The sequence below is a fragment of the Phyllobates terribilis genome, unplaced genomic scaffold (genome assembly GCF_046119375.1).
Source record: "Phyllobates terribilis strain yellow unplaced genomic scaffold, ASM4611937v1 Scaffold_10__3_contigs__length_209671492, whole genome shotgun sequence".
Classification (NCBI taxonomy): domain Eukaryota; kingdom Metazoa; phylum Chordata; class Amphibia; order Anura; family Dendrobatidae; genus Phyllobates; species Phyllobates terribilis.
In genome coordinates this window covers 75,128,173-75,141,917 of record NW_027362770.1, presented here as the reverse complement: position 1 = coordinate 75,141,917, position 13,745 = coordinate 75,128,173, and the positions used below count along the sequence as shown (strand labels likewise).

Sequence of the window (13,745 nt, the reverse complement as noted above, 5' to 3'; positions counted from 1 at the left end):
TTTGGTCGCCGCAACATTGCAGTAAAATGCAATAACGGGCGATCAAAACATCGGATCTACCCCAAAATGGTATCAATAACAACTTCAGCTCAGCGCGGAAAAAATAATCCCTCACCCGGCCCCAGATCCCGAAAAATGGAGACCCCACGGGTCTTGGAAAATGGCTCAATTTTTGGGGTTTTTTTTAGCAAATTTTGGATTTTTTTTTCACCGCTTAAATAAAAAAGAACTTATACATGTTTGGTATCTACGAACTCGTAATGCCCTGGAGAATAAGAATGGCAGGTCAGTTTTAGCATTCATTGAACGTGGTAAAAAAATAAAAAAAAACATCTGCGGTATTGCACTTTTTTGCAATTCCACAGCACTTGGAATTTTTTTCCCGTTTTCCCATACACGATATGGTAAAACCAGTAATGTCGTTCAAAAGTACAACTCGCCCTGCAAAAAATAAGCCCTCACACGGCCATATTGACCAAAAAATAAAAACGCTATGGCTCTGGGAACAAGGGGAGCAAAAAACGAAAATGCAAAAACTGAAAATCCCAGGGTCCTTAAGGTGTTAAAAAAAATGATTCTACTCACCTTCCTCATATGTCGCCCATATGGGCCCATCCTAATATATATGTCTCCCATCTGAGCCCATTCTGAAATATATGTCCCCTATCCTGGTATATCTGTCCCCAATCTAGGCCCATCCTGGTATACATGTCTCCCATCTGGGCTCATCCCAGTATATATGTCCCCCATCCTGGGCACATCCTGGTATAGATCCCCCATCCTGGGCCCTTCCTGGTATATATGTCCCCCATCCTGGTATATATGTCTTCGATCTGGTCCCATCCTGGTATGTATGTCACCCATCTGGGCCTTCCTGGTATATATGTACCCCATCCTGCTATATCTGTACCCCATCTGGGCCCATCTTGGTATATGTGTCCCCCATCCTGATATATCTGTCCCCCATCTGGGCCCATCCTGGTATATATGTCTCCCATTTGAACCCAAATTGGTATATCTGTCCCCTAACTGGGCTCATCCTGGTATATACAGTTGAAACAAGAAGTTTACATACACTATATAAAAAGACACATATGCATGTTTTTCTCAATATCTGACATAAAAACAGAATAAACCTTTCCCGTTTTAGGTCAATTAGGATTACCATAATTTTTACAATTTGCCAAATGCCATAATAATGAGAGAGAGAGAATGCTTTAAGGCATTTTTATTACTTACTGCAAAGTCAAAAGTTTACATACACTAAGATTACTATGACTTTAAACAATTCTGGACTGCCCATATGATGATGTCATGTGTTTGGAAGCTTGTGATAGGCTTTTTGACAACATTTGAGATAATTAGAGACACACCTGTGGATGTATTTTAATGCAAACCTGAAACACACTGCTTCTTTGTGTAGCATCATGGGAAAGTATAAAAAAATTAGTCAAGATATCAGGAAGAGAATTGTGGACTTGCACAAGTCTGGCTCATCCTTGGGTACAATTTCAAGATACTTGAAGGAGCCTCGTTCATCTGTACAAACCATTATACGCAAGTGCAAACAAGATGGGAATGTCCAGCCATCATACTGCTCAGGAAGGAGACGGGTTCTGTGTCCCAGAGATGAACATGCTTGGGTCCAACATGTGCATATCAACCCAAGGACAAAAGAAAAAGACCTTGTGAGGATGATGGCGGAAGCTGGTAAGATTGTGTCAATATCCACAGTGAAATGAGTACTGTATCAACATGGGCTGAAAGGGAACTCTGCCAGGAAGAAGTCATTACTCCAAAAGAAACATAAAAAAGCCAGATTAATGTTTGCAAATGCACACAGGAGCAAAGACCTTAATTTTTGGAGACATGTCCTGTGGTCTGATGAAACTAAAATTGAAGTTTTTGGGCATAATGACCATCGTTACGTTTTGGAGGAAAAAGGGAGAAGCTTGGAAGCCTAAGAACACCATTCCAACTGTGAAACACGGGGGTGGCAGCATCATGTTGTGGGGTTGTTTTGCTGCCGGAGGGACTGGTGCACTTCACAAAATAGACGGTATCATGAGAAAAGAAGATTATATGGCAATACTAAAGCAACATCTCATTACATCAGCCAGTAAGTTAAAGCTTGGGTGGAAATGGGTCTTCCAAATGGACAATGACCCGAAGCATACTGCCAAAATGGTAACAAAGTGGCTTAAGGATAACAAAGTAAATGTTTTGGCGTGGCCATCTCAAAGCCCTGATCTCAATCCTATTGAAAATGTATGGGCAAAGCTGAAAAAACAGGTGCGAGTAAGGCGAACTACAAACCTGAATCAGTTACACCAGTTTTATCAGGAGGAATGGACCCAAATTCCGACCAACTATTGTGAGAAGCTTTTGGAAGGATATCCCAAATGTTTGACCCAAGTCATTCAGTTTATGGACAATGGTACCAAATACTAATGAAATGTAGGTATACTTTTAACTTTGCAGTAAGTAATAAAAATGCCTTAAAACATTCTCTCTCTCATTATTCTGGAATTTGGCAAATATTAAAAATGATGGTAATCCTAATTGACATAAAATGGGAAAGGTTAATTCTGATTTCATGTTAGATATTGAGAAAACATGCATTTGTGTCTTTTTATATAGTGTATGTAAACTTCTGGTTTCAACTATACAGTGGTGGCCAAAAGTATTGGCACCCCTGCAATTCTGTCAGATAATACTCAGTTTCTTCCTGAAAATGATTGCAATCACAAATTCTTTGGTATTATTATCTTCATTTAATTTGCTTGCAAGGAAAAAAACACAAAAGAGAATGAGGCAAAAATCAAATCATTGATCATTTCATACAAAATTCCAAAAATGGGCCAGACAAAAGTATTGGCACGCTCAGCCTAATACTTGGTTTCACAACCTTTAGCCAAAATAACTGCGAACAACCGCTTCCGGTAACCATCAATGAGTTTCTTGCAATGCTCTGCTGGAATTGTAGACCATTCTTCTTTGGCAAACTGCTCCAGGTCCCTGATATTTGAAGGGTGCCTTCTCCAAACTGCCATTTTGAGATCTCTCCACAGGTGTTCTATGGGATTCAGGTCTGGACTCATTGCTGGCCACCTTAGAGGTCTCCAGTGCTTTCTCTCAAACCATTTTATAGTGCTTTTGGAAGTGTGTTTTGGGTCATTGTCCTGCTGGAAGACTCATGACCTCTGAGGGAGACCCAGCTTTCTCACACTGGGCCCTACATTATGCTGCAAAATTTGTTGGTAGTCTTCAGACTTCATAATGCCATGCACACGGTCAAGCAGTCCAGTGCCAGAGGCAGCAAAGCAACCCCAAAACATCAGGGAACCTCCGCCATGTTTGACTGTAGGGACCGCGCTCTTTTCTTTGAATGCCTCTTTTTTTTTCCTATGTTGATGCTTTTTCCCAAAAAGCTCTACTTTTGTCTCATCTGACCAGAGAACATTCTTCCAAAACGTTTTAGGCTTTCTCAGGTAAGTTTTGGCAAACTCCAGCCTGGCTTTTTTATGTCTCGGGGTAAGAAGTGGAGTCTTCCTGGGTATCCTACCATACAGTCCCTTTTCATTCAGACGCCGATGGATAGTACGGGTTGACACTGTTGTACCCTCGGACTGCACGGCAGCTTGAACTTGTTTGGATGGTAGTCGAGGTTCTTTATCCACCATCCGCACAATCTTGCGTTGAAATCTCTCGTCAATTTTTCTTTTCCGTCCACATCTAGGGAGGTTAGCCACAGTGCCATGGGCTTTAAACTTCTTGATGACACTGCGCACGGAAGACACAGGAACATTCAGGTCTTTGGAGATGGACTTGTAGCCTTGAGATTGCTCATGCTTCCTCACAATTTGGTTTCTCAAGTCCTCAGACAGTTCTTTGGTCTTCTTTCTTTTCTCCATGCTCAATGTAGTACACGCAAGGACACAGGACAGAGGTTGAGTCAACTTTAATCCATGTTAACTGGCTGCAAGTGTGATTTAGTTATTGCCAACACCCGTTAGGTGCCACAGGTAAGTTACAGGTGCTGTTAATTACACGAATTAGAGAAGCATCACATGATTTTTCAAACAGTGCCAATACTTTTGTCCACCCCCTTTTTTAGGTGTGGTGTGGAATTATATCCAATTTGGCTTTAGGACAATTCTTTTTGTGTTTTTTCATTGAAGACAAATTAAATGAAGATAATAATACCAAAGAATTTGTGATTGCAATCATTTTCAGGAAGAAACTGAGTATTATCTGACAGAATTGCAGGGGTGCCAATACTTTTGGCCACCACTGTATGTCACCCATTATAAACCTATAAACGACTTGGAAGATTAGCGCCAGTATAATAAAACATGGAGTTTTTATTGACATATACTTAAAATACAACATAAAACACATAAAAAAGTGGTAAGGAAACTAGAACAGAAAAGAACTATACAAGCCAGTTATAACATGATATATCCACCATATAGTGCAAGTGCTCAAAATCACAAAAATCACTGAACCATAATTATGTTGATTAAATATATCGAATTATAAAAATTGAGAAATGTATCAAAATCAAATAACATAAAATGCCATTAGCTATAGTGCAAATCAGCTACCATTTAAATAAAGTGCAAATTAATAGTGCAAAGAAAATAAGCACCACCTTGAGGCCACAAATACTGCAAGTGCAGAAAAAATCACATAAAATGCATATGGACAACTGTGCAAACAAGCTACAATTATAAGGTGCAATTGATAGTGCAAGTCATGCAAGCACCTTCTCAAGGCCACAGATATTGCAAGTGCAAAATATACTTTTATATACAGTGCATATGAACCCGTGTGCAAATAAGCTGCCACATATATAAAGTGCAATCAATGAAATCACAAAATTCTGGCACCTCCATAGGGCCATGGAATAAGGTAAAAAACAATAACAGTGATCAAAAAATGGTGGAAAAAATAATAAAGTTAATTATTAATAATAAATCATTATATGACCTGGCTGATGAAAAGACCCCGACGCGCACGTTTCGCGGCTTGCTTCTTCGTAGGGTAATGAGTATGTGCATATCAACGCAAGAACGAAGAAAAAGACCTTGTGAGGATGATGGCGGAAACTGGTAAGATTGTGTCAATATCCACAGTGAAATGAGTACTGTATCAACATGGGCTGAACGGGAACTCTGCCAGGAAGAAGTCATTACTCCAAAAGAAACATAAAAAAGCCAGATTAATGTTTGAAAATGCACACAGGAGCAAAGACCTTAATTTTTGGAAACATGTCCTGTGGTCTGATGAAACTAAAATTGAAGTTTTTGGGCATAATGACCATCGTTACGTTTGGAGGAAAAAGGGAGAAGCTTGAAAGCCTAAGAACACCATCAAAACTGTGAAACACGAGTGTGGCAGCATCATGTTGTGGGGTTGTTTTTCTGCCGGAGGGACTGGTGCACTTCACAAAATAGATGGCATCATGAGAAAAGAAGATTATGTGGCAATACTAAAAACAACATCTTATGACATCAGCCAGTAAGTTAAAGTTTGGGTGGAAATGGGTCTTCCAAATGGACAATAACCAGAAGCGTACTGCCAAAATGGTAACAAAGTGGCTTAAGGATAAGAAAGTAAATGTTTTGGCGTGGCCATCACAAAGCCCTGATCTCAATCCTATTGAAAATGTATGGGCAAAGCTGAAAAGACAGGTGCGAGTAAGGCGAACTACAAACCTGGATCAGTTACACCAGTTTTGTCAGGAGTAATGGGCCCAAATTCCGACCAACTATTGTGACCAACTATTGTGAGAAGCTTTTGGAAGGATATCCCAAATGTTTGACCCAAGTCATTCAGTTTATGGACAATGGTACCAAATACTAATGAAATGTATGTATACTTTTGACTATGCAGTAAGTAATAAAATTGCCTTAAAACATTCTCTCTCTCATTATTCTGGAATTTGGCAAATATTAAAAATGATGGTAATCCTAATTGACATAAAATGGGAAAGGTTTATTCTGATTTCATGTCAGATATTGAGAAAACATGCATTTGTGTCTTTTTATATATTGTATGTAAACTTCTGGTTTCAACTATATGTCACCCATATTTGTCCCATCCTGGTATACATCTTCCCTATCTGGGCCCATCTTGGTATATATGTCCCTCATCTGGGCCCATCCTGGTATATAGGTCCCTCATCTGTGCTCATCCTGGTATATATGTCACGCATATAGGCACATCCTGGTATATATGTCCCCCATCTGTGCTCATCCTGGTATATATGACCCCAATCTGGGTTCATCCTGGCATATATGTCCCCCATTTGGGCCCATCCTGGTTTATATGTCCCCCATCCTGCTATATATCTCCCCTATGTAGGCCCATCTGGGTACACATGTCCCCCCATCCTGGCATATATGTTCGCTGTTCTGCTGCTGTTTTCAACGCATAAAAGATAAACAATTCTACTCACCTTCCCTCTGCTCCCCCGCCGTGTGATGTCCTCTTCTGAAGCCAGCAGTTGACGTCTGAGTGCAATCGATGGGCAGCGCATGATGTCACTGCCATGCTAAACCTGTGACTGGCTTGTCGAAGTCAGCTGCCGGCCTCTGATTGGCCGGCAGTGTGTATTGCAGCATAGGGACCTGGGGGATCTGTTATTTATTCGATGTGGATCAAACCTCTTTATGTAAACGATATCTTATCAGTCATGTAACATGTTTCATTATTATAGGTTTTTTTTTAATCTTTATTTTGCCCTTTTTTGAATAACAATATATATTTCCTCATATTCTCTGTTCTTTTATTTGTTTAACACTGTGCAGCTCCACCCTGTCTGATAATCTTTGTAATTTTTTTCTGTGGTTTAAATCCCATGTACCACCCATCTTTCTAAATATTCTTGATCTGATGGCCATGTCACTGATGTCATTTTCCCCATCAACTAGCCACAACTCCTGGATTCCCAGAAATTTGCTTTGGCTTGGCCTTTGATGTTCCACATGCATTTCATATTGTTCCCACTGATGTAATTGTTGCTATACATTTATTTATTATTTCCATTTTTAATCAACTTTTTTAAAAGGGAAAAAATGCTAACAACAATTGCAGTTACATAACTAAAAGTGAAATAGCAAGTGAAATGGCATGTTGGGCCATAAATGATAATCTAATACATTGTTTTAGAATTGATTGTGAGATCATAAAATTATTACTAAATGTGACATTCTAATTATTTATCCCGTGATCTAAAAGTGGACTGTAAAATGCAGCATATATTAGTAGATATAATTATGTTTTTAATTCTGCAGGTCTCTACAAGAAAAATGGGAAGTTAGTTTTTTTAGGGTTAGATAATGCTGGCAAAACCACATTACTACAGATGCTTAAAGCTGGAAAAATGGGCCAGTATGTTCCTACTCTTCATCCAAGTGAGTATTTAAAAAATTCCATATCCTCTCATAGGGTCAATGAGATCTATGACATGTAAGCTGAATTCCCTGTAAATCACTGCATGTTTGATGAGGTTTTCTGTCTGTTTTTTAACGTGGAAAAAGAGTATCAAAATTAATGAGATCTCTAAAAATTTCTTTCACACGTTGTACGTTGCGTTATTTTTCTTGTTTTCATTGACTTGCAGTCTGTCTTTTTTTAAATGCAGCATATCAATTCTTTCAGTGTTTTTACTGCATTTTTCCAATTGAAATCAATTAGGTGGAGCAGCAAAACAAAAACATCAAAAATCACAGTGAAAAATGCATCAAAAACTCAATAAAACAGCATATTTTAATGCAGAATGGCCACTTTTATTGCAATTGTGATTTTGCTGTTGAAAAAAGTTAAGCAAGTGAGTTGTATGTGAAAACAAACAAACTCTTTCAAACTATGAAAGATGACCTTTCACCTGTTTGAGAAGGTTAAACTGGCCACATCATGGAAAACTGGCTGCAAAGCTGAATAAAAAGTAGTTTTAATTTTGTAATTTTTCCCCTTTGTTGCAGAGATGCTAGCTTGAAAAGTTTAGGCTATAACTATGTTAAGTCCAAGGCATGTTACTAGAGATTTTTCACCTCTGGTATGTAATCCTTCCTCTATATGATGTTAACGAATCATATAGAATAAAAAACTTGGCACTCAGATATGGAAAAAAGTTCCTTTTTATTGCATTCACTTAAGGTTAAATGTTTTCGGTCTTAACTCAGACCTTCATCAGAAATGAATGCGTATGGCATGGAACTCCTGGAAAAAGACGTGCCAGTATGTATGACCTGGATCGCTGAGGGAAGCGGTCTGAGTTAAGACCGAAATGTTTAACCTTAAGTGAATGCATTTTTCCATATCTGAGTCCCAAGTTTTCTATTCTACATGATGTATGGGTTGGACACCCTCCTTGTGCACCAGGCTCACTTTATATAAGAGTGCCGTATATCGTCCATTTCTGTTAACCAATCATAAGCAGGCAACAACATGCCCCCACAATAGCTTAGTGTGCTGTTCCCCCAGAAATAATTTCTGTTCAGATGTTTGTTTTGCATATCTTAAGAAATAAGTTCTGAATTTGTTATCTGCTAAATGTATTATCGCTACATCGTCATCTGCTGGTCAGTATTTATTCGCTGCTCACTCTTGTTCATTCCAATTAAGTTGGTTCAAAACTGGGCGTGGCTTCACATGGCAGTTGGTGGGTCACCTGCTCTTGGCAGCCATTTTATAGCCAGAGCTACTGTGATACATGAACCACTTATTGGGCTAACGAAATGATCAATTTCTGATCAGCAGTAACCGATGTCAGCGGCTTCAGAGAAAGCGACATTATTGTACCATCAAGTATTATTTCTGTATCCAGTTTTAAATAAAACAATTTTTAAATTGAACCTCGCTGTGGTTCTACATTCAAGTCTACGGACGCTGAGTCTGCACTGGCACTGTCTGCTCCGCATTTTTGATACGGAGGTAAGGAAAAGGAAATCTCACAGCATCTTACATATCAGCTATACCTCCAATCACCTTATGTGGAGACAGAACACTTAGAGCAGGGTTCCCAGTGTGAGACATGTAATGAGAGACAGTCTGCTCTCCTCACGGATCTCCCTGCAGGACTGTTGTGTGAGATTACAAAGAGTAGAACAGAGGTGGTTGTAATTATAAACAACTTTCTGCTTTCATCTCAGGGGGAAAAAGGCAGTAAAGCAGACCTGAGCTTTGTCTCACTACAAACATGTCTGCACCTGTTGCTGTCTGCTCACAGTGCTATTAGCAGGGGCGTAACAATCGGGCCCGTGGAGTCAGGAGGACCTCCCACTCCAGCCCCATTTTGAGATGAATGTGCGTTTCAAAAGTAGAATGCTTGTGGGGGTCATGTTCTATTTTTCCCATATACAGTGGTGGCCAAAAGTATTGGCACCCCTGCAATTCTGTCAGATAATACTCAGTTTCTTCCTGAAAATGATTGCAATCACAAATTCGTTGGTATTATTATCTTCATTTAATTTGCTTGCAAGGAAAAAACACAAAAGAGAATGAAGCAAAAATCAAATCATTGATCATTTCACACAAAACTCCAGAAATGGGCCAGACAAAAGTACTGGCACCCTCAGCCTAATACTTGGTTGCACAACCTTTAGCCTAAATAGCTGCGAACAACCGCTTCCGGTAACCATCAATGAGTTTCTTACAATGCTCTGCTGGAATTGTAGACCATTCTTCTTTGGCAAACTGCTCCAGGTCCCTGATATTTGAAGGGTGCCTTCTCCAAACTGCCATTTTGAGATCTCTCCACAGGTGTTCTATGGGATTCAGGTCTGGACTCATTGCTGGCCACCTTAGAAGTTTCCAGTGCTTTCTCTCAAACCATTTTATAGTGCTTTTGGAAGTGTGTTTTGGGTCATTGTCCTGCTGGAAGACCCAACGCCTCTGAGGGAGACCCAGCTTTCTCACACTGGGCCCTACATTATGCTGCAAAATTTGTTGGTAGTCTTCAGACTTCATAATGCCATGCACACGGTCAAGCAGTCCAGTGCCAGAGGCAGCAAAGCAACCCCAAAACATCAGGGAACCTCCGCCATGTTTGACTGTAGGGACCGTGTTCTTTTCTTTGAATGCCTCTTTTTTTTTCCTGTACACTCTATGTTGATGCTTTTTCCCAAAAAGCTCTACTTTTGTCTCATCTGACCAAAGAACATTCTTCCAAAACGTTTTAGGCTCTTCAGCTGGAGCTTTTCGTACATCTTCAACCAGCTCTCTTTATCTATGCTTTAACAGTTCTCTGTTTCTACAAAGTCTTTTAAGAAAAATCAAAGCATGAAAACAAGTCTTTCAAGTAGGCAACATCTTCCATACTGCCTCTTGGTGGTGAATACCACTTAAGTGGGCTTACCTTGTCTGTAGGCAGAGATACCTGTTTCCAGTCGACAGTTCTTGGCACTTGACTCAGTTCACCAATTGTCTCATACGTCAGCATCACGGGCCTACTCACTACTCAAGACGACATCCTCCTGGTGGGTTGTTCCTCACATACCATGGGTTCTTCAGTCACAGACGTTTCTTCCGCTGCACTCATTTCCTGTGCTTCCTCAGATGCTCTTGGAGTTGCCTCTGTAAGTTCCTGTACTTCTCCTGAGTAGCTTGTTTTTGCATGGTCTTGTAATTCCACTCCTCCTGAGTGTCGATCGGTCTCTTCAAGGACCGGTGTTTGATCAACAGATTTGAATTGGACTTCATGTGTACTCCATGGCACGAACTCTGGAGCCTCACGACTAAGTTCACTCTCCTGAGGATGGTACATCCCTCTCCTTGCCGGTCTGAGAAATACAATGGCGTGTTCTTCTCCATCAGAACTTTCAAGGTCACTATCCACCTCCGGAGCTTCATCTGTGGTGGTCCCTTAGTCGATCTCGGACTATGTCGGTCTACGTCTGGGAAGTCTTGTTGTGGTGGGAGATAATCACAGGGTAGTAGTAAATTCCGATGGACTATTCTGGTTTTCTTGTCTCCCGTTTCCAATCAGATTTCATACACTGGGCTGTCATCAGCTTTCCTCCTTATGACCAAATACACCTTGTCTTCCCAATACAAACAAAGTTTTCCTGGACCGGTGCCAATTCTGCTCCATAACATTTTCGATCATAGTACTCCTTACTCTTGCTCTGTCCTTGCGTAACCACTTTGGTCGGTATGTTGTATGCCTCTGCCATCCGTTCCTTCCATTTACGAACGTACTCCGGATACGTTCTGTAAGTCTCTGACACCGGAGTATCGAACATGATGTCGATTGGCAGCCTTGGCGATCATCCATCCAATAGGAAAAAGGGTGAGTAACCTGTCGCATCACTCTTTGTACAGTTATAGGCATGCACCACTTTTGACAGAAAACTCTTCCAGTCTTTCTTCTCTTCAGCTGTTAAAGTGCGCAACATCGACAATAATGTCCAGCTAAAATGTTCCACTTGTCCATTACCCTCTGGGTGATAGGGCATTGTGTGGGATCTCTGAATTCTACAGTACTTTCCTAACTTGGCAAAAAGCTGGTTCTCAAATTCTCTTCCTTGGTCATGGTGTAACCTCGTAGGGAACCCAAACCTCAAAGCAAAATCATTGAAGATGCTCTCTGCCACTGTTCGACGTGATTTATTGGTGGTGGCATATGCTTGAGCAAATCGAGGGAAATGGTCCATCACCACCAAGATGTATTCGAGACCACCCTTGCAAGTCTCGAGATGTAGAAAGTCTATTGAGACCATCTCAAATGGATACGTAGTTTGGATGTTGCCCATAGGTGCCAGGATTGATGTGTTGGGACGTTTATCTTTCAGACACCAACACTCCCTGGTCACATACCTCTCCATATCTCTCTGCATGTACGGTCAGAAGAAACGTTCACGAATCAAGTTGGTTGTCCTTTCCACTCCCAGGTGTCCCATGTTTTCATGGAGTTCTTTGAAGACCAACCCATGGAATACTCTGGGTAGTACCAACTGCCGGTTTGGTCCTCCTTTACAATACAGGATACCGTCTTCACTGAGGTAGGGCTTCGTCCATTCTTTAATTAAAACAGATACTGCTGGTGACTCATTGTCTCTCTCTCGTTTACTTGGAAACCAATTTTGGTCCACATAAAGTAGTATTCTACCAATTATCTGATCTTCCGATTGTGCTCTACGGGTTTTCCCTTTTGGTAATTGTTGAATAGACCGGGGGTGATCTTGTTCCCTCGCTTTTATGGTGGTTTCCACCGTCAACGGACACCACAATGGTGTGTCTTCCTCCTGTTAAGCTTGTACTGCTTGGGTAGTGCTCTCAATTGCTTCCAGGCTGACTTCCTCTTAGCAATCTTGCATGAACTCCTCAGGCTCTAGTGGCATTCTTGACAATCCGTCAGCATCCGTATTGCATTTTCCTGGCCTGTACTTGATGCTGAAATTCAAGTCAGCTAGTTCAGCGACCCATGTCTGACCCATTGCATTCAGTTTGGCTGTAGTAAAGACATAGGTCAAAGGGATGTTGTCAGTGTATATCTTAAACTCTGTGAACGATTTAGAGATTATCTCTACTACAGCATAGATAGCCCATTTCAGTGCCAGGAACTCCAATTTTCCGGAATGTAGATGGTAATTCTTCTCAGCATCCGTCAATGTTCTAGAACCGTAACCGATGACTCAATTTTCCATCTTAATGCTGATACAGGGCAGCTCCCAGTCCAACTTAAGAAGCGTCACAATGAAGAACAAATGGTAAATTGAAATCAGGATATCCCAAGATTGGTGTTTTTATCCAGGTAGTCTACTAGTTCTTCCAATAACTCCTGGTGGACTGCTGTCCTGAGAATGGGCTGTTGGGATGAAACAGCGTTGTTTCTTTTAAGCCTGGTCCTACCCGCGTTCTTCTTTTTCTCCATGGGTGTTGTCGTCTCTGTCCCCCCCCCCGAGAGTTGGTATAGTGGGGCGGCAATCCTGGAGAAGATCCGAATGTAAGTACGAAAGTAGGAGAGGAATCCCAATATCCGCCTCAACTCCCCGACGGTAGAGGGCCGCTTGTCTTTTAAGGCCAGTAACGGAGCGATTTCTGCTGGGTCCATGGTATATCCTTCTCCGGACACAATTTTCCTTAGAAATCGGACTTGCCTTTTGAACAGTTCACACTACTTTGGGGTCAACTTAACTCCGTGTTGTTGATACCATTGTAATACGGTCTTCACGTGTTCAACATGCTCCCAGAAGGTTTTGCTGTGTACCACATTGTCATCCAAGTACTGCTGGCAGATATCGTTCCTCAATCCTTCTAAACTTGTCTCCATGCTCCTCTGGAATTCTGCTGGAGTTGAACTGAGCCCAAACGGTATGCGGATCCACTCATATAATCCCCACGGTGTGATGAATGCTGTCTAGGGTCTACTGGACTCTTCGACAAACCCTTGGTGGTATACCTTACCCTGATCGAGGACAGAGAACCAGGTACCTCCTGATAGGCTATCCAGCATATCTTGGATCTTTGGTATTGGGTGCCGATCAGGTACTGACTTTCGGTTTTGTTCCCGGTAATCACAGCAGAGTCTCAGCGTACCGTCCTTCTTCCTAACACAAACAATAGGAGAGGAATAAGACCACTTAGACTTTTGGACCCACCCTCTGTTGATTAGGTCTTGTAAATACTCTTTCACTTCACGGTGTAATGGTTTCGGCACAGACATGTCTTTCAAATTTGATTTTCAACTGCAACGATGAGATACAGCCTATATCAGAGTCATCTTTGGAGAATGC

The 13,745-nt window shown here is 41.2% G+C and overlaps 1 protein-coding gene across 1 annotated transcript in view; it reads left to right on the top strand.

The window, feature by feature from the left end:
* SAR1B (secretion associated Ras related GTPase 1B) overlaps positions 1–13,745 on the top strand; it is a 463,221-nt gene that overhangs the window by 176,388 nt on the left and 273,088 nt on the right. Inside the window, exon 3 of the mRNA XM_073649602.1 lies at positions 7,302–7,421. Coding sequence (XP_073505703.1) covers positions 7,302–7,421 — 120 coding nt within the window. The remainder of the gene's footprint in view (positions 1–7,301; positions 7,422–13,745) is intronic.